The 26,902-nt window shown below is 51.1% G+C and overlaps 1 protein-coding gene across 6 annotated transcripts in view; it reads left to right on the top strand.

The window, feature by feature from the left end:
- INPP5A (inositol polyphosphate-5-phosphatase A) overlaps positions 1-26,902 on the top strand; it is a 172,075-nt gene that overhangs the window by 92,719 nt on the left and 52,454 nt on the right. For all 6 annotated transcript variants that reach the window (XM_088019925.1, XM_028119874.2, XM_028119876.2 and 3 more), the window contains one exon: positions 17,996-18,059. In XM_088019925.1, the coding sequence (XP_087876051.1) occupies positions 17,996-18,059 (64 nt within the window). The remainder of the gene's footprint in view (positions 1-17,995; positions 18,060-26,902) is intronic.

The following is a 26,902-nucleotide window of genomic DNA, read 5'->3' as shown; positions in this document are numbered from 1 at the left end:
TCTGACTTTCCCCGGTGGGAATCCGGAGCAGGCGCCTCGTGGCCGGCCGATCCATCAGGCGCAGACAGGCGTGATCGAGGGCCGTGTCACACGCAGCCCAGGAAACAAATACGCCGCTCAAAATGTATTGGTGAACAAACTGAAAAATTGTAAAGCTCTTAAGGACTTTCCTGCTTGTTAGCATTTTTTGACAGAAAATCAGTGAAGCAGTGAACATAACAAAATAGTCACGGGTGATTCACAGTCTGGCTTGTTGTCCCGCTCACTTGGCCTTGAGCGACGTTTCACTCCGGGAGCCTCGGAGCAGCTTCCTCTCCGGCAGGTCCGTGGGCTCCTTGGTGCCCTTGCCTCTGCTTGCACCGGCCGTGGCCTCCCTGCAGGTCCGTGTTCACTGCCCCAGTGGGGCCGAGAGCAACATCCTGCACACGGGTTTTCCCAGAAGCCCAGAGTGCACAAGGTCGCGCTCTGGAGGAGTCTCAGGGCCCAGGGAGGAGAAAGGGGCTTGACCGTCCTGCGCTCCGAGGCGGGCAGGACTCTGCCCTGCAGCACCTGGCGAGGCCTTCCCAGGGGGTGGCGCCGATGCGTTATGCTCAGGCTGATGGAGGTCCGGACCAGCCCTCTGGGTTGACAGTTCAGGGCGGGGTTGGCGGGGCGCCAGTCGCTGTTCCGTCCTGAGGGGGGTGAGAAGCAGGTTTTCCTGAGAGGGGTTGCGGGCGTCTCATGCCTGGCTGCTCACACGTAACTGCATTTGGCCCCTGACGGCTGGTGTCCTCGGCACTGGGTCCTGGGAGGTGGTGGCCCCTGGCGGCGTTGTCGGCCCGTCTGCTGGTCCCAATGGGGAATCCTGCTGCCCACATGTGCAAACACGCGGTGGCCACGGGTTTCCCATCAGCAGGGAATGTGCCCGGCAGGTGATCTGTTCGGATCGCATCCTTTTTGGATTTATTAGATTTGCTCCTGTCCACACTGTGGTGCTTCCTATTTGCTGTGTTAACAGATGTGTTGGCGCGAGGGTCCTGCGTCCTCTGCCATGGGGTTGGTGCTGCTCAAGGGCCCAGCAGCCCAGGCGCCGAGTGTCTGCCCGCGGCTCCACCAGGTGGCAGCCGCCAGCACCCCAGGGCCACGCAGCCGCCTGTGGATCCCCACGATGGGCCCGTTGAGCACCAGGCCCCTCAGCTGGGCTTAGCCATGATGCAGTGTTCCTTGTGGATTTTCCAGTGTTTTCAAAAAAGGCTGACAAAGCAGACCCGGTTTCCTGTCACCTGGGACACATCCTCCCGAATAGCTCACATCTTGAGGTGACATGCACCTCTAGAACACAGGAAAACTGCCTCTGAGATGCATAAAAATACCCTTTGTAAAAGTCAGGTTATTCCACATTTCTCCCTCTATTTTGTATCTGTAACCTTTGTGGAGAAGATCTGATTTTTAATTATTACAAAGAAAAGCAGCGTTGAGATTTGAGGTTTCTTGCATTGTGTGTAATTGTTTTCCTCGTTGGAAAGGAAGAATGTCATAACCATGTTATTCCCTTACCACATTTGCCTTAAAATCAAATCATCGTCTGCTTGATTTTTGTTCACTGTTCTCTTCCATGTTGTGATTAGTTGTTTATGCATCATTAATTCTTACCTAGTGTCTTGTCTGTGAACGTGGGAAATCGTTTATACTCGGGGTGTTTGTGTCTCCAGTGCCCAGAGGAGTAGTCGGCCCCCGCGATCTGCAGGCACCTCTGCTGGCAGGGCCTCCAGTGCATGGACGTGGCTACATACGGGAGGCGGGTAGTGGATAAGGCCTTTTCAATGTGCATGTGAGGAGGTGCAGTCTTGCCAACCGCACGCCACCCTCCCCTGCAGGAGACATGAAGTCTGAACAAGTGAAGCACCCAAAACAAGTCAGTAGAAGGCGGGTAGGCAGAGCTCCAGCCCTTGGGAAGGCTGTCCTGCTCCCTCTGCAGGGACTCGAGTCTCCGGTGGTCCGAGAAAACCCTGAAGGGTTGGCCGCACAGCGCTGAAACATCTTTCAAACGGGAATTGTTACACTTTGCTCTTCATCTTGAAATTAATGTTGGGTTGTCAATTTTTATTGCTCATCTAATGGATGAGGTCCTGCCGTTGCAGCTGTCCCTTGGGTCTGCGACTGTCCACAGCACGTGCCCCGCTGCAGAGGCTCAGGTGGAGAAGTGCCTGGGCTGGAGCACTGGTCCCACAGCCTGGCAGCCCCGTGTCCTGGCACCAGCGCCTCGGGTGAAGGGTCCAGGCAATCCATAGATGACTAGATTTCGTCTTCTTTCTCTTCATCCCCACCCAGCCCCGTGGCTCGGAACACAAATGCGGGTTCAACTTTCCCAGCTGGGTCCAGACCTGCCAGTGCTGGGCGAGGCCGAGATTTTGTTGGGTGGTGGAGCTTTCTGTGTGTTTTATGAGACCTGGTGATGTAATGATGTGACCGTGTGCGTCTCTGGCTCATGATGGCAGGCGTTTCCACGGTGAGCCATGGTGGCTGAGCCACAGCCCCTCTTGGGTTAGAGCTGGTCTATTTAATGAATGTTGGCTGTTCTTCCAGCCACCATAATTATTTAAAGGGTTTTCGAAAGAGAGAGAACAAATCGAATCAGACCATAACTATTGTACTCCTTCCGGAGCTGAGTGTATTTTTAGAAATGTGGGCCTCATTTAGAGTCTCCCCGTTTTCATGTGTTATCCCAGTAACTGAGTTTGTAGCTGGAATTAAATTTATCAAATTGCGTTATCCTCTTTAGAAATTGGATAGGTGCCCTGGCAGGGCGAGGCAGAAGGTAATCCGCTTTGCTAAAGCCTCCAGTGGCCCCACGCAGCGGGAGCGAGGAGGCACAGCGGTCTTCCTGTCACCGTGGACACCATGTAATTTCTCCTCAATCCCTTGTGCAAATAATGACATTTGAATCGAGCATTAACAGGCTTAATTACTTTAAAATTGTCATTTTAATTTACACTGATATAGTATTGATCACACAAGCAGAGATTAAGCTGTTCAGCGGAGCGGATGATGGGGAATTAAACATTAAGGGTCCTCGAGGGGCCGAGTGCCGCCCAGCGAGAGCCGGAAGAGGGATGGCATTTCTCGGTAATGAACTGGCGGCATGCGGGGACATGAATCTCGGGCTCTTGGAAAAGGGGAAATAATGGGGTTTGGGAAGCATCCGCAGGTTATTCATTCGCTGCCATGCACCAATTCTCCAGTGATTCATCCGCCTTACCAACATTTATTTATCCAGCAAATTCCGAGCATTGACCTTTTTGCTAAGTACATTGAACAGAAGTTTGAGTGCAGATTTTTCAGGTGTAACTTTTGTAAGTATTTGTTATTTTTCCTTATTTCTAGGTAATATCAAACAAAATTATTCAGTTTTTCTAAGGCACTGGCGTTGGTGGGCCCTTTGGGGCGGCTGTGCACTGGGAGCGGGAGGTGGGGGGGCCGGGCCACGCCTCACTTCACTCTTGAAAAATTCCGAAGGCAAATCCCGGGCTTATGTGTGGCCGGGCCCTTCTTTAAACAGAGTGACACGGGAACTTATATTTCCGCTTCTCTTGAGCTGCCCTTCAGCTTCTCCTGCCAACACCGGGCAGAGCCTGCCCCGTGAGTGTGCCCAGGCCGTGGGTGGGGCCTGTGGGCACATGCTTCTGGCTCCTGTCACAGCGCATTGGATCTTTTCGCCTCAAACCATCTTACTCTGTGGGGCCGACATAATAAAAACATAGGTGATTGATTTTATCGCCCAGTAGGGAATGATGAAATTCTTGATCACTGTCCATAATGGCTTTATTTTAAACGGCGGCTGGAGATTTAATTATAATGCGATCGGGAAAATGAAAACATGCTGGTGTTTCTCCTCGAGTGAAACGTGGATCTGTACGCAGAGTCTTCGGAGGACCTGCCATTTCTCCTCCTGAGACGTCAAAGCGTGGTGTCCATTTGACTCATTGTTCAGTAGCTCCACGGTCCTTGTTCCTGCGATATTCCTGTTCTCCTTTGAAAACAGCTGTGCTCGGATGCAGCCCCACCAACACTCACTGGGCACCTGCTCTTTGCTTGGATCGTTCTGCAAACCTGACCATGATCTCCCTGGGTGACAGCCAGGGAGCCTGAGATGCAGGATGGCCCGGAGTACGTGGTCCTGGGCGAGCAGGAGAGTGGGCACCATGCTCCCGAGGTGCTCCCGTCTGCTGCCCTTAAAGGTTCACGTGCGGGGAAACAGACCTCCATTTTTTCTTAACCTTGTCCTTTTAGACCTGCTGGCACATGTTCACAGAGGATGAGAGGGAGCCTCAGTGACCTCTGTTTTATAAAGTAGAAATAGCGATTCCCACGGAGGACACTCCTGGGGACAAATGGCCATGCTCGGTCCGGCTCAGCCTTTTCCTTGGAAGCAGGGCGACAGTGACAGCCGGCTGCTCTCAGATGCTGGCGGGCTGTGGGCAGAGTGTTGTGGCTGTGACAGGAAATCGATGAGCGTGAGGTGTGCGGCCCGGCCCATTGGCCGGCACCTGGAGTTCCCAGGCAGGAGTGTGGGCCTTGGGCACTCGAGACGATCAGGACAGGGAAGTTAGGGTCCTGAGTCTCTGGCCTGGACTTCTAGAGCAGCCTTGTGTAGCCTCCTCCCCCTGCCACGAGTGGGCGTGCTGTGCACAGTGCTGTTTCCTCAGTCACCTGGGCCTGGCTCTCTGTGCCTGCCCTGTGCCTGGTCAGGCGTGGTTCCCAACGTGGCCAGCGGCATGCTGCGGACCACACGTGGCTCCAGTCACACTGTGCACACGTGGCCGGTTTCCGCGCAGGAAGGTCTGCCGTCCGTGTCTCTGAGCACTGTGCCCTGCTTCCTGTCCGCACAGCCAGGTGCTTGTTCTGTTGCGCCCGTTTCTGTCCCAGCGGTGCCTGCCGCCCCTGCAGCCTCTCCAGCCCTGACCGCTGAGCCCTGCTGGGTCTCTGGACCTGCATCGGCAAATGCCCAGGCTCTCGAATCCTTCCTGGAGAAGCCCTCCTCTCCGATCTGTCTCTGCCAGCCCTGGGCCACAGGGCCCCCGTGTCCCCTGCTGGCCTGCCCCGTGCGTCAGACTCGCCCAGCGTGTACCAGGCCCTCCTGGCCGGCTGTCATTCCTGCCAGCACAGCTCAGTGACCCTGGACCGCCGGACGCTGTGGGTCTGTGGTCACTGAGGAGGCCCATGCAGGCAGTGGTGTGGGACTCACATCCCACTGGCCTTGTAGACGGTTCCAGCAGGTGTGTGCCCAGCTGTTGGTTTTTCCTGGTGCAGAGTCTCCCCACAACAGACGCACATGCCAGCATGTCCCTGTTTTTGTGGAGGAGACCCTGGATGCCGCAGCTGCCGTCAGTCTGACTGTCCTGGGGAAACCCGGGTCTCTCCCTTTCTGTTTCAGGGAAGTGATGCAGCTCTTTCTGTGGTCAGGCTGCAGTGCCCGCGACGGGGGGGCACGCAGGGGCCAGGCTGGGCGCCACTGCTCCGTGCGTGGGCTTTGTCCACAGGCGTAATTCATGTCAAGGCCATTAGTGGGGGAGAGCTTTTCCTGTAAGGGCCTCCGTGATTTGGCCTCAGAAGAGACGGAGGGAGACGAGGCCTGTCTTTGGGATTGTGGGAAGTCTGAGTGGCCAGCTCGCCGCCCCGCGGCGTGAAGTGTGGGGTGCACTGGATCTGGCTCCTTCACCTGCCTCTTCCTGGTGGGACCGCGGGGGCGCAGGGTGGCAGGTGCTCACTTAGGGCTCTTGGCGTGCCGTGGCCTCCACCTGGTCGGGGGACGGGCGTCAGACTCACCCAGCGAGGGGACTGAGCGGTGTTTGAGCAGTGAGGCTTCAGCCTCTCTGCCATGAGGGCAGAAAGCCTCCCGTGGCTGGCATGCCCGTCCCGACTGTGCCTTTCCCTCTAGGGTCAGCCTGGGAACGTTTGAAGCCGTCCTCACCTCGTGTAGCATGCTAAGGGCACCGGGGTAAGAGGAAACAGTCCAGGCATCACCTAACGGGAACGATCGTTACCATCGAACTGTTAGAGCCCCGTCCTGGGTGCTCTGAGTGACCCTGGGAAGCACGATTATCTTCCCATGTCACATGTGCAGTGGCCCCATGACTGACGGAGGCCCCCAGACCACGAAGAGACCATCGCCGGGGGGGAGCCCCATGCTGCGGCCCCAGGACCTGCTCACCCAGGAGGGAACTCAGTGGAAGAAGGTGGGGTGACCATCAGGGCCACGTATGTCGACGTAGAGGGCGATCAGGTAAATGCTGGGTTTTAACACTTAAGAAAGGTGTTCTGAGAGCGATGGACCCTAATCCGGGGAGGGGACACAGCAGGAGAGCTATGTGTTCGAGTGGTTTCTCTGACAGACGCTGGGTTCTTTTATCCCTCGTGACCTTCATGTACAAAGAATTGGGTAGTTAGCCCCATTTTACAGAAGGGTGAACTAAGCCTCTACTGACACGTGAACCGCACATGAGCTAGAAGGAAACACTACAACAAGCCGTGGAGACGAAAGGTTGGGGGAGTAAGGCCTAATGCACGTGAGGTTGGAGCCCGAGGACGAAGCTGAGAGATGAACCAGAACTCTTGTTTGTTTTAAGAAGTCATTTTTGATGAGATAATAAATGACAATTTTCCAATGTGTGAAAGACCTCAACACACAGATTCAAGAGTCCTGATGAGCCAGAGAGATGAGAGTAACTCTGAGCACGACCAGAGACGCGCAGGATGTTTACAAGCTGTGATGGGGAAGGAGGTGCAGCACCGAGAAAGACAGCAGTTAGACGACAGACACAGTGGCCCCTGGGGCCGTGGACTTCTGGTCCAGCGGACATGCCTGCCGGGAATTGGGGCCGTGCGCGTGTGGGTTCAAACGGAGCCATAAAGGATGTGTTGCCCGCAGACCCACACAGGAGGCGGTGAGTCCTGGAGGACGTTCTTCATGCAGACAGAGAAGCGTCCAGGCTTGCAGGACGGAGGCCAGAGCAGTGGTGGGGAGACAGAGACCCACGTGAGTGCGGGGCACATGGAAGGGAGGGGGTCGGCACTTGGCCGGCGCTGTGCCAGTCCCCGCCAGTCCACGTTCCCAGGGCTTTGTGACGTGGAAAACAGTAAAAATGACGAGGTCTGCGAGGCTTGAAGTCTCGGTCCGGTGGGAAGGCGCACCCTTTGCAGAACGCAGCTGTTCAGCATTTCTTTGCAACAGGGACTGAGTTAAATTATTTGGAACAGAAGTAGATGGCATTCGCAATATAATTAAAATTTAAAAATCAATTAAGTCTTTCAGTAGCATTTTATATGCCCCAAGCTTCCCTAATGGCAGAAGGTATTTTGTAAACAGCTTGTGTTTGACTCTTAAAATGCATTTGACTTTAATTATCCTCTATCCGTAATGCACATAACTGATTTCTCCAGAACGCTTGTAAGGGTGAAATTGTAATTGAAAAGCTAATGATTTTTGGAAGAGAAAAGATAAAAGTCAGAGCTGCTTTGATTATGATGCAAATGCGCCACATAATTTAATTGGCATAAAAGTTTATTGATTTATATTTCTAATCACTTAGACATGAAAAAAATGACTTAATAAATTTTGTAATTAAAGCTGGTTATTTTAAGACTGATGTTTTTCTTTGCTCGTTATTGAAACTTTCAGTTTGCAAAATACATATTATCAAAAAGTGTACCTATATTGCAAACAAACTCATTCTGAGAGAGAAATAGAGAGGTGAGTGAATTAAAATGTGCCCTGGGGTGTTCGCTGCCATCGCGGGGATGGCTCACGGTGGCGGCTCCGTCACGCACGCGGACTTCTCTGCCTGCCTCCCTTCCCCCCTAATAAGACCGCAGGAGGAATTGACTGCCTTTTCCCGCCTGTTGTGGGGCATTAGCTCGTGAAACCTGTTCCATTGGGAGAGTCAGTAGGATTTCCCTTTTGGAAAGGAAAGTCTGAGTGTGCTGAGCCTGTAGGAGCCTGGCCTGACAGTGTCGTCGGAGCACTCTTCGCGCATCCGAAGCAGGCGGCACGTCCCCACCACCACGGCCCATCGGGTGCAGGCGGCAGGGAGGAGAGGCAGGACGTGGGCTTTTCCACATCTCCTGCAGCCTCCAGCCCTGCTCTCCGGCACCTCTACCTTCCCGGGACGCTGCCGCTCCCACGGCTCAGGGGTGGGGCTGCCCGTCTCTCACGTGTGAGGAGCCTCGAGAGCCAGAATTTCTTACATGTTTACTGTTCAATATGGCTGCGCACATCACCTCTGACCTCTGAGTGTGGAGGCGGGGGGTCGGTCCCCGTGCTCCCTCCTCCACTCTCCCCTCCGAGAGACCACCTGCCCCTGGTCCCCACACTGACCACTCTGTGCCACACCGTGTCCCACTGACCACCCCATGTCCCCCCCGATCCCTGGGTCCCCAGTGACCACCCCATGTCCCCCCCGATCCCTGGGTCCCCAGTGACCACCCCATGTCCCCCCTGATCCCTGGGTCCCCAGTGACCACCTCATGTCCCCCCCGATCCCTGGGTCCCCAGTGACCACCCCATGTCCCCACAACTTCTCTTTGTCCTCACTGACCCCGACTTGGCAGTCTCTGTGTTGACTCTTTCACCTGCTCCCAGTCCCTCCCTAATGGTGGTCCTGGGTCCATTTGTCAGCCCCATCCTTTGCTCTGGCTCTAGTCCCTCCTGGGCAAGCTCAGCATCTGTGGCATCGACTGTCCACATGTCATGCACCCCCATTTCCATCTGCTCCCCAACCTCTGTCCTGGACTGCAGACCCGGGCGTCCAGCTGTCTTCTGATATCTGCTGTGGAGTCTTGCAGCCATTGCAAGCTGGACACCTCTGCAGAGACCCCGTCTCAGGCGCCCACCCTGCCCCAGCTCCCTGGCAGAACCCCTGGCCTTGACCTGGGGTGCCTCCCCATGCTCACACCACTGTTCCAGGGCTTCCTGGGGACAGAGCCTCTGTGGTCAGAAGCTGGCCCTTTGTGTGAAGCACCGTCACTGTCCCCCACGCTTCAGGCCATTCACTCCTCGGGACCTTTCAGTCGCCCAAGATCGCACGGCAGAGAAGGTGCCAGTAACCGTCCGCTCAGGGACTGGGTGCCTGAGTGGACGCCTGAGTCCACTCAAGGGCCGCTCCCTTGCCTCCCAAGTCAGCTGCCCTGCCAGGTGTCCCTTGCATGCAGGGCTCTGGCATTACCCTCGCTGTGCCTCCTGTGCCCTCACCCTGCGCCCCTCCAGGCAGCCCGTCGGCAAGGCCAGCTCCGAAGGCTGTCTCGTTACATTGCACTAGCTCCTCGCTGTGGTCATAGGAAATGCTAACAGGCGTATTAATCTGGGGGGATTTATCGTAGCCACACGAGATATTAACAGCGTGGAGCGTTTAGCCTCCTGTCAGGATGACTTGTGCTCCGCCTGGCCCCTTGCTGGACGGACTAATTGGGGACACTCCCGGCAGGGGCTGTGACAGGGCTCAGCACCCCAGTGCTCAGCATGCCAGCTCCCATGGTGCAAGCTTTATAAAACGCTCTTTAATTCAGGAGCAGAATATCGTTACCTCTATAAGTAGATGAACACAATGGACAACCAATTTAATTAACTTCTAATGCTGGCTGTTGGACGGCAGACAAGATGAAATTATCCGTGCGTCTCTCGAGCAGGCAGCCGGCCTGGAGAGGGGCTTGTGGTGAGGGTCAGATGGGGGGACACCTTTGTGCCGTCATTTCATGTTTAGCCCCAGGAGCTGAAATTGGAAAGTCAGGACTTTCTACGTAAGTCAGCTCTCATTTGAGAGGGTTACAAAGTCAGCTCTCATTTCAGAGGGTTACAAAGCCGCTTTGAGAGAAGGCAGCACTCGTGACAGTGACGTGCTAAGTGCAGCCGTTCCCCCGTGCTGCCCTCCTGGGTGAGGCTGGGGGACGTGGGTAGTGATGTCCCTCACCCAATTAGAGCGGCTGTCCGCCAGTTTATTATACAGGAAGAGATCAGTGAAGCTGTACGTTGATTTAAACAAAAGCTTTGTTTCATTTATTATTGTTTATAATCTAATGAATGTTATAGTATAGCTTTGCCTTGATTTATTACTCAGTCTGTTAAGTTGTTCTAAAACCAGGAGCATGGGCTTGCTCGTGAAAGAGCTATTCACCTTATTGATAAAAAGTGTGATTTTTTGCAGCCTTGCTCAGCTTCTTGGAGGCTGTGGAAGTGATGTGTTAGGTTGTCCTTTGAAACCAGGGTAAACAGTCCTGTGTGTTGGGTCTTGAACTGCTCAGCAGTCAGTCCTGCAGGTGCAGCTCTGCATCCCTGTCCTTAACTAGGCATTGTTGGGTTGCTGGTGTGCGCCAGGCGTTGAGCTGGGGACTCGGGTGACGAGAACACCAACCAGGAGCTTCCCACCCCTCCTGGGAAGGAAACAAGCAAGCAGCCAGAACGAGCAGCCCTGCGACAGGGTGGGGCTGTGCTGGGGCCACCAGGGCTCTGCTTGAGCAGTCAGGGAGGGCTGCTCAGAGGAGGCAGCCTTTCCATGGAGACCTGCAGTGGTAGGGGGTCGTGTGAAAAGCTGAAATGGGGAAGGCAAAGCAGGTAAAGGCCCTGACGATGGCAGAACTCAGCCTTTTCTGTCCCTGAGTGCCAGTGTGGCTGGGGCTGGGTGAACTGGGGTGGGGCCTGGAAACGCACAGGAGTTGGCCCGGGGGGGACCACGTGGGAGTCCACCCCAGACCCCGAGGCCGGCCTTTGAGGGAGGCCCAGTGCTGTGCATGTGGGGGCCGCACGCTGGAAGATGGGGAGGGGTGAGGCCCCCACAAAGGGGGGGAGGGAAAAGGCTCACGGGGACCCCAGGCAGACGCCATGTGCTGTCACCTGGGGGGGGAGGACGGGTGCCCAGCGGGGCGGCCACTAGTGCTGAAACCTGGAGCTAAAGGAGGGGCCGAGGGCAGCGGTCCCTGCCGCTGAGAATGCAGGGGTCGTGAAAAGTACTCTCTGCATGTGTGAGTGGAGCGCTACTGAAGACTGGGCAGAGAATCACGTCCCTGGGGTGCCGAGAACAGAGACAAGGTTGGAAACTAAAACTGCTACACACAGTATCAGGAACAGACTCTAATAACATATGAAAACATGCATCCTGCGCCTGCCAGGTGGATGCCAAGAATGCAAGGAAAATCTCTGAAAGTGATTCACCACTTAGACCAGAAACGCCCTGTGCTCATCTCTCACTGCGCCCTGGCCAGCGCTTCTCTCTTGGCCGAGGCACCATGTTGGCACCATGCCCCAGGGCTCAACCCTCAGAGGAGACGCCCTCCCTCAGCATTCCACCGTTGCTGGTACCGACCTTCACCGACGGCTAAAATGTCCCTTCCCACTCCGACGTTGACCCTGAACCTCAGACCCACCAGCCTTCTGCCTGTGGGGCGTCCCCATGTGGACACGCCACACGCACATCTGTGGGGCAGTTTCATACTGGTTACTGGTTTCCCACCAGATCCCACTCCTCTTGGAAAAACCGCCCGCTCCAGTTTCTTTCACCAAGCCTTGGGTCATCTTTGACCTCACTGTTTTTACTTTTACCCTACTTCATGTTGATCAGAAGGTCGAGGTTCAGGCACATCCGTGGCTGCCCCCCCACATGCCGTGTTCTCAGAGCCAGGCTCTATCGTTCCGCATGGAACCAGAACACCGGGCCTGCAACAAGACAGAACAAACAAGAAGGAGAGAAAAGGTAAAGACTGTGAAGAAGAAACAAACCTGAACAAATAGTCCTTTCTCACAAATCATCAGAGAGAATCCGTGATTGTTGGAATGGAAAGGAAACTGAGCAATGTTGCTGAATAAAAGATTAATATACAACAGCTAAAGGCATTCCTGTTCACCAGCAGCAAATGGTTCTAAGCCAAGGGTAGTTTCAAAAATTACATTTTCTAAAAGCAACAGAAACTGAAAGGTAACTAAGGGTAAATGTAACTAAAGATCTTCAAGACTTTTACAGAGAAAATTATGAAACTTTATTAGAAGATATTTTAAAAGATCTCAAATATATGGTTAAAGATGTATCATGTTTATGGGAAGGAAAGCTGAATATCCTAAAAATGTCCCCTCCGCCTCCAGGCTCTGTCATCCAAACCCCAGCAGGATGTTGTGGGTGTAATCCAGCAGCTATTCTGAAGTTTCATATGGAAATATAAAGGGCCCCAAATAACAAAAGTACTTGTGAGGAAAAATAAAATGAGGCACTTCATTAGTAAATATCAAGAATTATTGTAAAGCTAAAATAGGAAAAATTGTTACTAGAAATAGATCAATTGGGCAGAATCAAGACTCATGAACAGACCCCCACATCGGTGCACAGATGGAATATGAGAGTGACAGTGACAATCATGGAGAGACCAGTCAGTTTCCACAGAGAATGAGATAACGCTGGATTCTACCTTGTGCCACACCCACTAACAAGTCTCTGTTACCCTAAAATCTTAAATGGGTAAAACACAATCTTACTGCTTTTACGAGAATATAGAGACTGTCACTGTGGAGTCAAATTAAGGAACTATTTCCAAATAAGACATAAAGGCTTAAACCATAAAGGAATATATTGATTAATAATTAATTTGACTATTTTTTTGAGGGAGAGTAGGGGGAGGGGCATAGGGAGAGGAAGAGAGAACCTCAAGCAGGCTCCACACTCAGCACAGAGCCCAGGGTGGGGCTTGATCTCATGACCCAGAGATCATGACATGAGCCAAAATTAAGAGTCGGATGCTGAACTGACTTGAGCCACCCAGGAGCCCTGATTAATTTGACTACTTTAAAAATAAAAACTTTTCATTTAATGAAAGATGCCATAAAAAGATAAGCTAAAGAGGGAGAAATTCTTTGTAATGCAAGTAGTAGATGAAGAGAATATCAAATTATATTTAAAAAATTAAAGATCTTGTAAAATGAGAAAAAGAGAAATAGAAGATATGAATAAGGAGTTCACAGGAGAAATCTTAATTGTCAATAGTCTTAAAAAAGCAATGCTCAACTATGATGGTATAATGAAAATGCAAATCAAAACAACAGTGACGTGCGATGTGTGTCATTTCACGACCCCCCTGGCTAAGACCACAGTCTGCTGACACCAGGTTTTGGCCAGAGCTGTGGAGCAGCAGGCCCTGCCCGAAATGCCGGTGAGGTCTGGGTCGTCAGGCAAGCTGATGACACCTGCACTGAAGGTGCACAGACACTGTGACCCAGAAGCTCAGTCTCGTACGTATGCACGCACGTTTAATACATACGTGCACCTTGTGTGTCCATGCAAGCATGTTCACCGTAGCATCAGTTGTAATAGTGAAAATATTAGAGACAGGCTTCACCTCCAGTAGAGAATGGATAAAAATTGCAGGGTTTTTGTATATTAGATTGTTACGGAGCATTAAAAGTGAGCTAAAGTTACATGTCTCAGTATGTAGCATCTCTAAAACAGAACTTTGAATGGAAAAAAAAAACCCAAGTTCCTGAGGAGGGAGCCGGTAAGGGGGCATTGATGAAGTTGAGAGCCCTGAGCCTCGGACCTTGATCGCCACCGTTCAAGATGGCGGCCGCCTGTGGGGAGAGGCCAGTGGCGCAGGGCACGGCCAACTCCTCTCAGGTCCCTGTGTCCCCGCTGTGCCTGTGTGCCCCCGCCCCACCCCCACCCCAGGCCACCGCTGCTCTGAATTTTCTGTTTATGATTTTATTCCTTTTTTGGTATAATCTTATCACATTTTTTTTTATTTCAGCTCCTTTTGATTAGGTTTTTGTTACCTTGGCCATGTGAAGTTTTAGGAACTTCCTCTTTCTCAGCCTTGTGAAGTCCATCTAATTTGGGGTGTGATTTATTTTCCATGCTGTACGTGCAGCATCGTAGGAGTATTTCAGATTTTATTGACAGACCTCCGCGTGGTGAAGCGTTAGTTCGTCAGTGTGTCTAGAAGTGCGGCTGCTCTTCTAGGGTCTGCACTGGGCGGGGGCATGCGGGCCAGGGTCCCGGCACAGCAGAGCTTGGGAAGTCCTACCTGCCATGAAGGGCGGCTGCACTTCTAGAGGTGCACACACCTCCCGAGGGCTCCAGCGTCTCGGAGGGTGAGTGCCACGTGTCCCCTGACTGTGAACATGGGACGTTGTAGGACACGCCCGTCTCCCCGTCACATGTGTCCTCCGAGCTCAGGGGTCGCTGCAGATCTGGACGAGGGGACAGTGTCCAGAGAGTGGACTCGCAGCCAACTGCCTGTCCCGGTGCATGACTCGGGGGCTGCGCAAGTGAAGCCTCTCTGACATCTAAGCCTTGAGCTCAGACAGGGGCGTGTTTGCAGCTTCCCTCCTTACCGGCAGCTTCTCCTGCTCAGTGCTCACCACGTACTCATGGGTGAGGCTCCCACCATCACACCCGCGTCCTCCACACTGTCTGCCCACGTGGGACAGAGTGGGCCAAGAGCCAGGGGCTTCATCACACTCTCTAGCCATCATTCATTCAAGTCTGTTAGTTCTAACTTAGAACAGCTAAGGTTCTCTGATTTGTTGCAAACTTGAAGATTATTAACAATATCTCATGAAATTCTTTTTCCTGTTCTTAGATCCACTAATTTTTTTTAAAGATTTTATTTATTTATTTGAGAGAGAGAGAGAGCGTGTGCACAAGCAGGGGGAGCGGCAGAGGGAGAGGGAGAAGCAGACTCCCCGCTGAGCAGGGAGCCCGATGCGGGACTCGATCCCAGGACCCCAGGATCATGACCTGAACCGAGGGCAGACGTTGAACTGACTGAGCCACCCAGGCGCCCCCATTTATTTTATTTTTAAAAAATAACAAGCAGAAGACACTTTTTAGAGACAGCACAGTGAACCATCTTGGGGGAGCAGGGACTCACTGAGGCCTGTGTGGCGTTTGTGAAGTGCAGCCGCCCTTCATGGCAGGTAGGACTTCCCAAGCTCTGCTGTGCCGGGACCCTGGCCCGCATGCCCCCGCCTAGTGCAGACCCCGCAGCTGGCTTCCTGGGCCCGCCGCACCCCCACCACCAGCCCTGTCCCCTGGGAGAGGCGGCCCTGGGTCCGGTCCTGGTGACTGCTGGAGGGGCTGTCAGGAGGTGGCCGCTGACACTGATGAGGACGTGGGGCACCCGCTACACCCTCTACCCCTTGGGGTCACACTCGAGATGCTGTTCCGTGGTGTCTGCAGAAGAATGTGTCCCCAAGAGCATCTCACTGCTGTCGCTCTGACTTGAGCCTTAGGAATGTCCTTTGTTTTGTGGAAAAGTGAGCCGGATGCAGCAGGCCTGCAGGTTAATGATATGTACTTTGGCTGCTAACCTAATTGCAGGGATGATAAATTACTGGCCCTCTGATTTGTTTGCAAATAAAAACTGATGGAGCCCTTTCTAATGAGTCGCTTTGTGTTCTTTCCTGGTTGGCTTCTGCCCAGGCCCAGGTCACCCCCAGCCCAGTGTGGGCAGCTCCACAGGAGAAGTGGGAGCACTTGACAAATGCACGTCTTCCCTGGGGCTGTGTAGGGGTGGTCTGCTCCTGTCATCACCCTGAGTCGGCTGTGTTTGGGGGGTGGGGGGCTTCCTGGCATCTGAGTTCAACTCCAGAAAGCAAATGAGTGACCAGGTGCATCACCTTAGCAGAGTCCAGTTGAGCTGAGAACTGGTTTTATAGCATTTGCACCCCAAGCCAGCTGCTGAGCCGTGGGGCGGGAGGGTAGGTTTCATCCACCATGGGCAGCGGTTCATGCAGACGCCCAGGTGGATGGCAACCGGGAGTGCCGGGCCATAGCCTGTCTCAGAGACAGGTCACTTGCCGTGTTCCGTCGAACACGGGAGCTGGGGTCTCCGTTCCTGGTCCACCCCCATCCCGCACAGCAGAGCCCCGGGGGCTCGGCTCTCTGGGGGAAACGCTGGCTCCCCACCCCCACCCCGCACCATCCGGCTGCGCCTTGCGGCCAACCCCATGCGGGGGCGGATCCAAGGCTCCCACCTTGCGTTTGCTGTTCTGGCAAAAGTACAGCATCGACTGGATTGCATCTCACTAATGGAGAATTAATTGCCACCCTTGACAGTTAGGTTTATAAATATGTAAAAAGTATTTTAATTGTTTTTAGTAAAACAGGCAAGCAGTCAATATTCTCAGACGTGACGAGCACAGTGCTGACAGGTGCTGTGGTCAGAAGGCCCGGTGAGCATGGGGCTCCTGCCCGCAGGCCTGGGTGCGCTTCTGTGTGGATGTTGCCATGTCCTGTGACAGATGCGTGCCCTAAACCGTATTGATAGAGCAGGTTAAACATTGAAAAAGTTAGCTTGAACTTTGACTTTAAATATTCATTAGAGCTAATTATGGATTTTCTGACTCCATGAATTACAGTTTCTGTGCCTGCATTGGCAATTTGTTTTCCATTTATTTATTGTAAACTTCATAATATTGTATTGCTTTATCACGTTCAACAAGGCAGTAGTAAAGGTTTGCCCCAACATTTATTTACTGACACTTTCTCGGAGTGCCCTTTCCACTTGAATCAGAGGCTCATGTCCACGGAATAGCCGCTGCTGGAGCTCTGTCTCCCCAGGTCCCTTGTGGGGGTGGCCAGGTTCAGCAAAAGAATAAAAAATATATATATAGACACATACATATCTATATCTGTATGTAGATGAATACACATTCAGTGTGTGTGCACATGTAAATGTACCTGCACGTGCACACACATACTCAGAGACACAGACACAGACACACACGCATGTGCACGCATGTACACAAGGATATTCATATATACATCTACACGGTATATACATACGCACATACACAGACACACACATCGGCACGCACGTACACATGGATATTCATATGTATATCTACACGGTATATGCATAGACACAGACACCACGCATGTGTACGCATATACACATGGATATTCATATATACATCTACACGGTATATACATACACACGTACACAGACACACACATCGGCACGCACGTACACATGGATATTCATATGTATATCTACACAGTATATACACACAGACACGCATGTGCACGCATGTACACATGGATGTTCACATGTATATCTACACGGTATATACATACACAGACACGCATGTGCACACATGTACACATGGATATTCATGTGTATATCTACACGGTATATATATATACACACGTACACAGACACAGACACACGCATGTGCACGCATGTGCACATGGATATTCGTATGTATATCCACACGGTGTATACATACGTACACAGACACATGCATGTACACAGACACGTACAGAGATATACACACATGCACACACATATATGGATATTACAGGCACATGAATACATGTGCACAAGTTTACATACATACACACACGCATACGTACATACGCACACATATACACTGACACACATACAGATATATACACACATGCGCACACACACATTACACCCGCTCACACAGGAATACACATATCCATATATATGTGTGCACAGGCACATAAAAAACACCAAGTTTGAATTTCAGATAAACAGCAGGTAACTTTGGTGTCAGGTATCCCACAGGCAACCCTCCTCTGGTGGTCACCCCCCCCCGTCTGGCCTCTGCAGTTTTGCCTTTCCTGAGTGGACCCCAGTGCCCAGAACCGCCAGCCCATGGATGGGGCAGGGGCCTGGTGGCTCTGTGGGCAGTGGTGTTGCAGCCCCATGTGGAGTGCAGCTGCTCGGGGGCCCCGGTTGGCGGGTGCAGCACGAGGCGAGGGCGGAGCCAGGCTCTGAGCCCTTCCCGCTGGACCCTGGCACCCACAGCCCAGAGCAGACCGCTGGAGTGCACGCCCCTGTTGGGGGAAGGGCCTTATCTGTGGGGATAAGTGTGGCTAACGTCTCATCCCAGTGACCGTGATTAGGCCCTGAGGAGTGAACTCTTGTTTTCACAAGAGCATTTTGTTCCTCACTTAAAACTGCTTTCAAACTATCCCCAGTGCTGGTCTCTCACTTGGTTTCTCTTTTTGCTCTGCAGGCATTAGGAAGCTTTTATTTTCTTCATGAATCCTTAAAAAACATCTACCAGTTTGACTTTAAAGGTAAGACTTTTCTGGGCTCCCCCGCCCGGCGTCCCTGTGAGAAGGTCGCAGCCACTAACCGGGGGCCTCCCATGCAAACCTGGTGCTCAAGGCCCTCTGGATTCCAGGGGCATTCTTGCCCGGGACCCCGCCCGCCCGGGATGCCGCCCCCGGACCCCGCCCCGGACCCCGCCCCGGACCCCGCCCCCCTAATCCCCTCCCCTCCCCTCCTGCTCCCAGGGCGGGGCCGGCAGGGCACCCTGGCTCTCCTCCAGTGCAGTGCAGGGGCCTGGGGAAGGGCCTTGTATCTGTATCAAATGGGAGAAAATGAAGACCAGCGCGGGAGGGGGTCTTTAAAATGAGCCAACATTAGCGGTGGAGTGAAAAATGCCCCCCGTCCTGGGCCGGCGCATGTGCTGTGTGGAGGAGGTTTGTCCTGAGCTCCTGGACACGCCGCCTTTATGTCTGTGTCTCCGCACACGTGAGCCTGGGGCCCAGACCCCCCGGCCCCCGCGTGCACCTGCGACACCTTCTCTTCACTCCACACGAGTCCCCTGACTCCACGTCGGCTCCTGAGCCAGATCACATTAATTTGAGATGTCACTGAAGTTGTAATAACTGTGGAGAGCAACTAATTATGTCAGGTTGTTCAGATTCATTATCTTTGCTCACTTAGGAGACAGATCACCTCTTCTGAAATGCCGAAGCAGAGTCTTCCCTAAGTGGCTTGAGTAGCGATTTCATCGATGTTAGGAACAGGGTTCCAGCCAGCAGGATGATTTTTCATTGGCCATGTTGCCTGAGGATTCTTTGCACAGTTTTAAATGCAAGCACGTGGCTTTCCCACCGAGGAACGTGCTGGGAGTAGCCTTGCAAACCTGGCGAGAGACAGGCCAGAGGCCACTGTCCCTGCAATGTTAACAGACCCTGGACACCCCTGGGCCGTGTTCTCCAGCAGCAGGGCTGTGGGTGAGAGGGAGCAGAGCAGAGGGTAGGTGCTCAGACCCCGCGCGCTCCAGGTGGGGCTGGAAGCAGAATGGTGTGACGCCTCTCATGAGCCTGTTCTTCGAGGGTAGGCACAGAGCTGGTCTACTGAACTTTCCCCTTCCTTTGAGTCACTATTTCCATACACATTTTACCGCTAACTCAGATCAGTCATGATGTACCCCGCTAGCCCGGGGTTTCTTTGAAACTGTACATGAGATGTACCTTTGCCTCCAGCACACCTTCCAAGGGGCCCCCATGTTGTCAGTGAGGAGAGTGGAGACGGTGGTGGTGATCGCGCCCTGAGCGCCTCTGTGGCAGGAGTATGTGCTGCTTCTGGGGGCGCGCCAGTGGCTGGACGTGACATCAGTGCCCACAGTGCAGGTGCAGGGCTCAGGCACGGTGGGTCTCGGGAGCAGGAATGCCCACCCCTGCTCTTCACGCCTCCTTCTTACACTTCGACTTAAGTTATAGCAGAAACAGTCTCAAATTTGTGAAAAGCTTGAATAAACTTTTTAAGAATAGGCTGAATTTAGTACGTAGTTAGAAATTTGAGGACTCCCAGAAGGTGTGGACGAAAAGTGGTGAAAGGGACATGCGTTTCTGGTCCGACACCTGAAGAGCGTGGATGGTGCGGAGCAAACGGAGCAGGGCGAGTCTCTCAGATCAAAGGAGTGAGGCCACAGGGCTGGTGCTGCCCCCAGCCTGGAGGGACAGGCAGGCAGACCCTGAGAGCCACAGCTTCCGGGAGCTGGTGCAGGTGGGAGCCGCTGGGAGGGGCGTGCAAAGCTAGAGGCTTGAGAGAGCTGCCCCCCCTCCGCACTTTGTTGAGCTTTGACTGTAGGAGCCCCACCATATTGTTACGGTGAAGATCAGAGAAAAACCCCCTCGTGCTTCTGGCAGGCGGAGGGGGAAAGAGCTGTTTTGAAGTTGTCCAGAGTCCTTCGTTCCTCCCGAAAGGCATGCCCGCATGTCACCAGAGCTGCCCAGCAGGCCTCGGGCAGGCAGGTGGGCAGCATCAGCCTCCGCTGGCCTCGCTGTCGTGCTTGAGGGGCCGTGGTGCTGAGAGCATGTGAGAAGGTTGCAGCCTGGGCTCATGCTGGCCAAAGGACCGAGGCAGGGCCACTCACCGGACTGTACAACAGTGTCCCTCCCCCCAGCCGCAGTGCCCATCATCGCACCAGATGTCATGGCAGAGAGTCTCCAAGCTCACCCTCTGTTTAAGGAGGAGTCTCACAAGAGTGCAAAGACTGCAGAGGAGACAGGAACAGGACATGGGAGGAAAAGTTAGCCTCTGAGTCCCTACAGGAAACACCGCTGGTATAGACCAGGTGCTTAGATCTACATTAAGAAAGAAAGAGTGTTAACAGAAGGAGTAAACAAAGGTAAAATATTTCATTTCCTGTTATTCTTAATCTGACAGATAACTTTTGTTCATAGTGTCCATAGCAACAACACGGTGGGTGCCTGTAGCTTATGGGTAAGTGAGATGAGTAACAGCGACGTCAGGAGGAATGGGAGGGAGGAGCTTGGGGACTCTGTCGCAGGGAACCTGCACTTCTCTGGAGGAATACAGTGCTTGCTACGTGAGAGTGGACTTGGATCGGTGGTCAATGTGTATTGCAAACTATGGCAACCACTACAGATTTTTAAAATGATACACAATTGACATGCTAATAATAGAGGAGAGAGAATGGAATCATATAAAATGCTCAGTTAAACCAGAGAAGTCTACAGAAAAAGAGGGAAAGACAAAAAAGACAGAAAACAAAGGCAACAGATGGAGGAGGTACTGATATGGAGCATCTTACTCCAACTCTATCACGGTTCACTTTAGATGTCAGTGGTACAAATACACCAGTTACAAGACAAACGGTCAGAGTGGTTAAAAAAAATAAGACCCAACTCTGTGTTGTCTGCTAGAAACCCACTTAAAATACATAGACACATAAAGATTAAAGGTCAAGGGATGGAGAGAGATAGACCATGCTAACACTAGTCAGAAGAACACCAGAGTAGCAATGATAATTTCAGACACAGCAGACTTCAGAGCAAGGAGAGTTACTAGGAATAAAGAAGGCTATTTATTACATAACAGTAAAGGGGTCAGTTCTCTAAGAAGACATAATAGTTCTTAACGTGTATGCACCTAACAACAGAGCATCACAACACACAAGGGAAAAACTGAGAGAGCTTCCAGGAGAAATGGATGAATCCACTGTCACAGGTGGAGACTTCAGTGCCCCTCTGTCAGAGATGGACAGATCCAGCAGGCAGAGAATTGGTAAGGACATAGTTCAACTCAGAAGCACCATCAGTCAGTGGGACCTAATTGACATTTATAGAATATTCTCTCCAACAGGAGCAGAACACACATTCTTCTCAAGTTCACATGGAGCATTTACCATGGTAGACCACATTCTGGGCCATAAAATACTCAACAAATTTAAAAGAACAGACATCATACAAAGTATACTCTTGGGCCACAATGGAATTTAACTAGGAATCAGTAACAGAAAGATAGCTAGAAAATCCCAAAATACTTGTGTCAAAGTTCAGAAATAACAGAAGTAAAACCAATGAATCACCGAAGTAATAATTAGTAAAAGTTTGTTGTGCACACATCAACAAGACTGTTTGCAAACCCAAGCATTCCAACCAAAACATGGAGTGGGGCTCTGGGGTATATTGTTATAAAACAGCTCATGTGGTGTGGACGCAGTGATTTTATTCTCCGCAGTGATTGGTTATGATATTAGAATTCTCTTAAATGATGAGAGTGGTTAGTGGTTACCTCATATCAACCTTGGGAAACAGATTTTTAGAGGCATAAGCAAGGAATGACTCAGTTTAAGTTAGTCTTGCAAAATAAGCTAATTTCACCTTTGTATGACTAAACTGGTTTTGTCTGCTCAGGGAACTTTAAAGGCTGGTCTCTCTTTGTTTTTTACTTTAACACTTGGGTATGAAACAATACACTTCTAAATAACACATGAGTCAAAGAATAAGTCTTGAGAAATTTTAAAAATATTTTGAACTAAATGAAAGTGAAATACAGCTTATCAAAATTTGTGGGTTGTAGTGAAAGCAGTGCATTTGTAGCATCAAATGTATGTATTAGAAAAAAAGGTTAAGATTTAAAATCAATAATCTAAGGTTCTGCCTTAGGAAGCTAGAAGAAGAGCAAAATAAATCCAAATCATAAGAAAATAAATAATAAAAATTAGAGCATAAATCAATGAAATTGAAAACAGGAACTCAATAGAGAAAATTAACAAAACCCAAAGCTGATTCTTTGAAAAGATCAATAAAATTGATATACCTCTAGTCAGGCTAACCAGGGAAAAAAGAAAACACAAATTACTAATAGTAGAGATGAGAGAGGGGTCATCACTACGGACGCTATAGACATTGAAAGGATAATAAAGTTATACTGTGAACAGGTCTGTGCCTATAAATTTGATGATTTAGATGAGCCAATTCCTTGAAAAATACAATTGACCAAAACTCATACATGGAGGACTAGATAATCTGAATAGGCCTTTTGTCTATTAAGGAAATTGAATCAATAATTAATAAATTTCTAAAAAATAAAGCACCAGGCCTGATGGTTTCACTATGAATTATACCAAACATTAAAGGAAGAAATTAGACCAATTCTCTATAATCTCTTTCAGAAAATAGAAGCAGAGAGAAAACATTCTGACTCCTTCTGTGAGGCCAAAATCACCTTATACCAAAACCAAAGAAAGAGATTACAGAAAAAGAAAACCATAGGCCAGTAGCTCTCATGAACATAAAATACAAAAATCCTCAACATAATATTAGCACTTGAATTCAATAGCGTGTGAGAAGAATCACACACCATGACAAATTGAGATTTATTCCAGGTATGCAAGACTGGTTCTACATTTGAAAGTCAATTAATCTAATACATCATATCAACAAGCTAAAGAAGAAAGCCGCATGATCATGTCAGTGGATGCAGAACAAGTATTTGACTAAGTCTGACACCTATTCATAATAAGTCTCAGCAAACTTGGAATAGAAAACTACTTCAACTTGGTAAAGAACAGCTAGAGAAACCTACATGCCACATCACACATCATAGTGAGAAACTAGATGCTTCTGGTCTGAAGTAAGGATGTCCACTGTCACCATTTCCCTTCAACATTGCACCAGAAATCTTGGCTGTGCGTTAAGACAAGAAGAGGAAATAAAGAGTGGCAAAGAATAAAACTCTCTTAGTTCTCAGATAACATGATTATATAGAAGATCTGAAAGAATCATCAACAACAAAAACTGGTACAAATAAGCAAGGTTGCAGGATACAAAGCTAATATACAAAAGTCAGTGGCTTTTATATACCAACAATGAATAGGTGCAATTTGAAGTTAAAAACAAAATACCATTTACATTAGCAGACACACAAAGGAAATATTTAGAAATAAATCAAGCAAAATATGTACAAGATTAATATGAGGAAAACTAAAAACTTTGCTGAAAAGAAATCAAAGAGGATCTAAGTAAATGGAGCAATATATCCCATGTTCATGGACAGGAAAACTCAACATTTTCAATATACTGGTTCTTTCCAGCTTGATCCATTGATTCAGTATAATCTTAATCGAAATTCCGGCAAGTTACTTTGTAGATATCAACAAATTGATTCCAAAGTTTACATGGAGAGACAAAAGACCCAGAATAGTCAACCCAATATTGAAAGAGAAGAACAACATTGTAGTACTGACACTGCCCGACTTCAAGACTCACTATAAAAGCTACAGTAATTAAGACAGTATGGTGTTGGTGAAAAAAATAGACAAAAAGATCAACGGCACAGAGTACAGCCCAGAAATAGACCCCCATAAATACAGTTGACTGACGTTTGACAAAGCAAACGCAACACAATGGAGCAAAGTTGGTCTCTTTTACAGATGGTGCTGGAACAACTGGACGTCTATTGCAAAGTAATCTAGAGCCAGACCTCACACTTTCACAAAAGTTAACTGAAAGCAAATCATAGACCTAAGTATAAGGCATGAAAGTATAAAATGCCTGGAAGGTAATGCAGAAACGGTACGTGAATTTGGGTTTGGTGATGACTTTTATTTTATTTTATTATTTTATTTATTTTATTTTATGATTTCATTTATTTGACAGTGAGGGACACAGCGAGAGAGGGAACACAAGCAGGGGGAGTGGGAGAGGGAGAAGCAGGCTTCCCGCCGAGCGGGGAGCCCGACGCGGGGCTCGATCCCAGGACCCTGGGACCATGACCTGAGCCGAAGGCAGACGCTTAACGACTGAGCCACCCAGGCATCCCGGTGATGACTTCTTAAATACAGCACCACAGTCCATGAGGAAAATTGATGTGCTGGACTTTGTTAAAGTTAAAAATCTCTGCACAAAACACTGTGAAGAGAATGGAAAGACAAGCCATGGACTGGGAGAAAATATTTGCAAGAGACATCTGATAATCCAAAATATGCAAAGAACTCTTAAAACTCAACAATAAGAAAACAATCCAATTAAAAAATTTCAACAGACATCTCACTCAAGAAGAGGTACGGATGGCAAATCAAACTGTGAAAATAGGCTCCACATCGTGTGTTAGGAGACACCACCACGTACCTGTTGGAATGGCCACCATCCAGAGCGCTGACAGTCCCAGACGCCGGGAGGATGAGGAACAGCAGGAGCTCCCACCCGCAGCTGCTGGGGGTGCAGCATGGTGTGGTCACTTTGGACAGCGTGGCAGTTTCTTACAGACTAAACGTAGGCTTACAGCACAGTCCAGCAATCCTGCTGCTTGGCATGTTACCCGAAGGAGTTGCGAACTTAGGTCCACCCAGAAACCTACAGAAATATTTATAATATCTTTATTCATAATTGCCAAAAACTGGAAGGAACCAGAATGTGTCCTTTATAGGTGAATGGATAAGTAAACTGTGGTCCATCCACACAGTGGGATATTATAGAGCAATAAAATGAAATGAGTCATCCAGCCACAGAAGGACAGAAGAACCTTAATTCAGTATTTCTGAGTGAAAGAAGCTGGTGGGAAAAGGCAGCAAGAGGACAGTTAGGGAAGGCGGGAGACAGAGGGTGTAAGTGGTCTGCGTTACAGGGGCTGGGGAGGGCGGGGGAGTGGGTGGCGCCCCGAGGACACGGTGCAGTTGTCAGAGCCCCAGGAATGCGCAGCGCACAGGCGGCCCTGACCTCCGTACGGACCTCAGCGCGTCACGGCGTAGGCACACGTGACGTGTCAGCGCAGGACAGACTGTTGGGGAGGGCAGGGCGCTTCCCATTCAGTGTTCTTGCTCCTGACACTGCTCTGAGAAACCAAGTGTGTTCTTCAGCAAAGCACGAAGGCCTCCTTTTGCTCCAACTCCCCCAGCCTCTTCCCCTTTCTTATGGCAACGAGGGTTTTCCTCTGAAGCAGAATTGTCTCCCTGTGACAGTCTCTTCTCCCCTTCTCCATTGACATGCTGCAGACCACGTGGCTCGTGGAGGACCGTGGGCATCTGTCCTGGGGGCGTCCACCCCCTGCAGCGCAGGAACAGGTGCCCCCGGTGGCCCAGTGTCGTGACTCAGGCTTGGCTCCAGGTGCTGACCGCTGGAGGGACAGCTGGGCCTTTGCTGGGCCTCGGTGGCAAGGAGGCAGCTCGAGAAGGCCCTGGGAGGGACGGGAGGAGGGTGAGGCACATCAGGGAGCCCACACTGCGGGCCGAGGCCACGAGAAAACCCTCCCATTGTGGGTGGGGCGCCCAGGCCCACCATCCCGGGAGTGGTTAGCTCCCCCGCAGAGCCCCCCGTGCCGGGGCAGGTGGCCCGCAGCCTTCTCAGATGGGCGCTTACACTGCCCCCTGGTGCGGTATTTGATAAATGCTGTCCGTCCACGGACACGGATGCGTAGCTCCAGGAAGTGCCTCCCACAATGCACACACTTCTGCACCATTTCCAGTGGCGGTGGGTGTCAGGAATGGGACGTGGTGGGCCACGTGGGGGTCACTTGTTCATTGACACAAGCCGTGCCCACCTGCCTCCTGGCACCAGCCTCCTGGCTGATGCGGTTTGTCCTGTGTCCCCCCACAGGCCTCGGAGGCCGTGGTGATTGGTGAGAGGGGACAGAACCACATGCACCAGTCATCTCGGTGATCGTGCCCGTGTTTGGGAGCGAGACCAGAGGGACAGTGGGCACAGTGAGCATATGCAGCTCGGCATTTGGGGGATGGCTGCACGTCACTGCTCTGTCCTCACTCCCCTCCATCCCCAAACGTCCCATCCTGCCTCCTGCTGGTGGGGCAGATTGTCAGAGTCCTTGCCCACCAGTGTTTGGCTTTGACCCGGGGTTCACTCTCCCCCCAAGCCCGCAGGGCCCAGAGCTTTGTCCCCAGACACTGCCCGTGTATCTCACTCATTGTGAGCTGTGGTGGAACAGGGAGCGTGACCCCCACAGAAACAGACAGCACACTTCATCCCTTGTCCCCTGGCAGTCTCCTAACAGCCGGGAGCTTCACCTCGTCCCAAGTGTTCCTGGCCCAGGAGCAGCCGTCTGGGCCCGCTGCTGCCCGAGCTCCCTGCGTGGCATCTTGGGGCCACTCGTGAGACCCCACCATGGGCGTGGAGCGATGGAAAGAAGCAGGCCTGGGCCTGGATGTGAAAGGTCTAGACCAAGCCCTGTCCGCGGGGCCGTTGGTCCAGGCGTAGGGTCCCGGGAGCGGTCTACGCCGTACTCCGTGTCTTAGCCTCACAGAAAAACTGCTCTTCCTTGGACATGAGTGATGTCGGCTGCATGTGAGGAGGAAATCGATGTTATTAAGTAAATTCGTATTAAGGTATGAGTGAATGGTTATTCTGCGGCCGTCCTAAATATA

The sequence above is a fragment of the Eumetopias jubatus genome, unplaced genomic scaffold, assembly GCF_037043125.1.
Source record: "Eumetopias jubatus isolate StellerSeaLion01/CBP00866 unplaced genomic scaffold, mEumJub1_p1.0 scaffold_17, whole genome shotgun sequence".
Taxonomy (NCBI): Eukaryota; Metazoa; Chordata; class Mammalia; order Carnivora; family Otariidae; genus Eumetopias; species Eumetopias jubatus.
The sequence above is the reverse complement of the archived record's forward strand: the minus strand, read 5'-3'. Positions and strand labels throughout refer to the sequence as shown.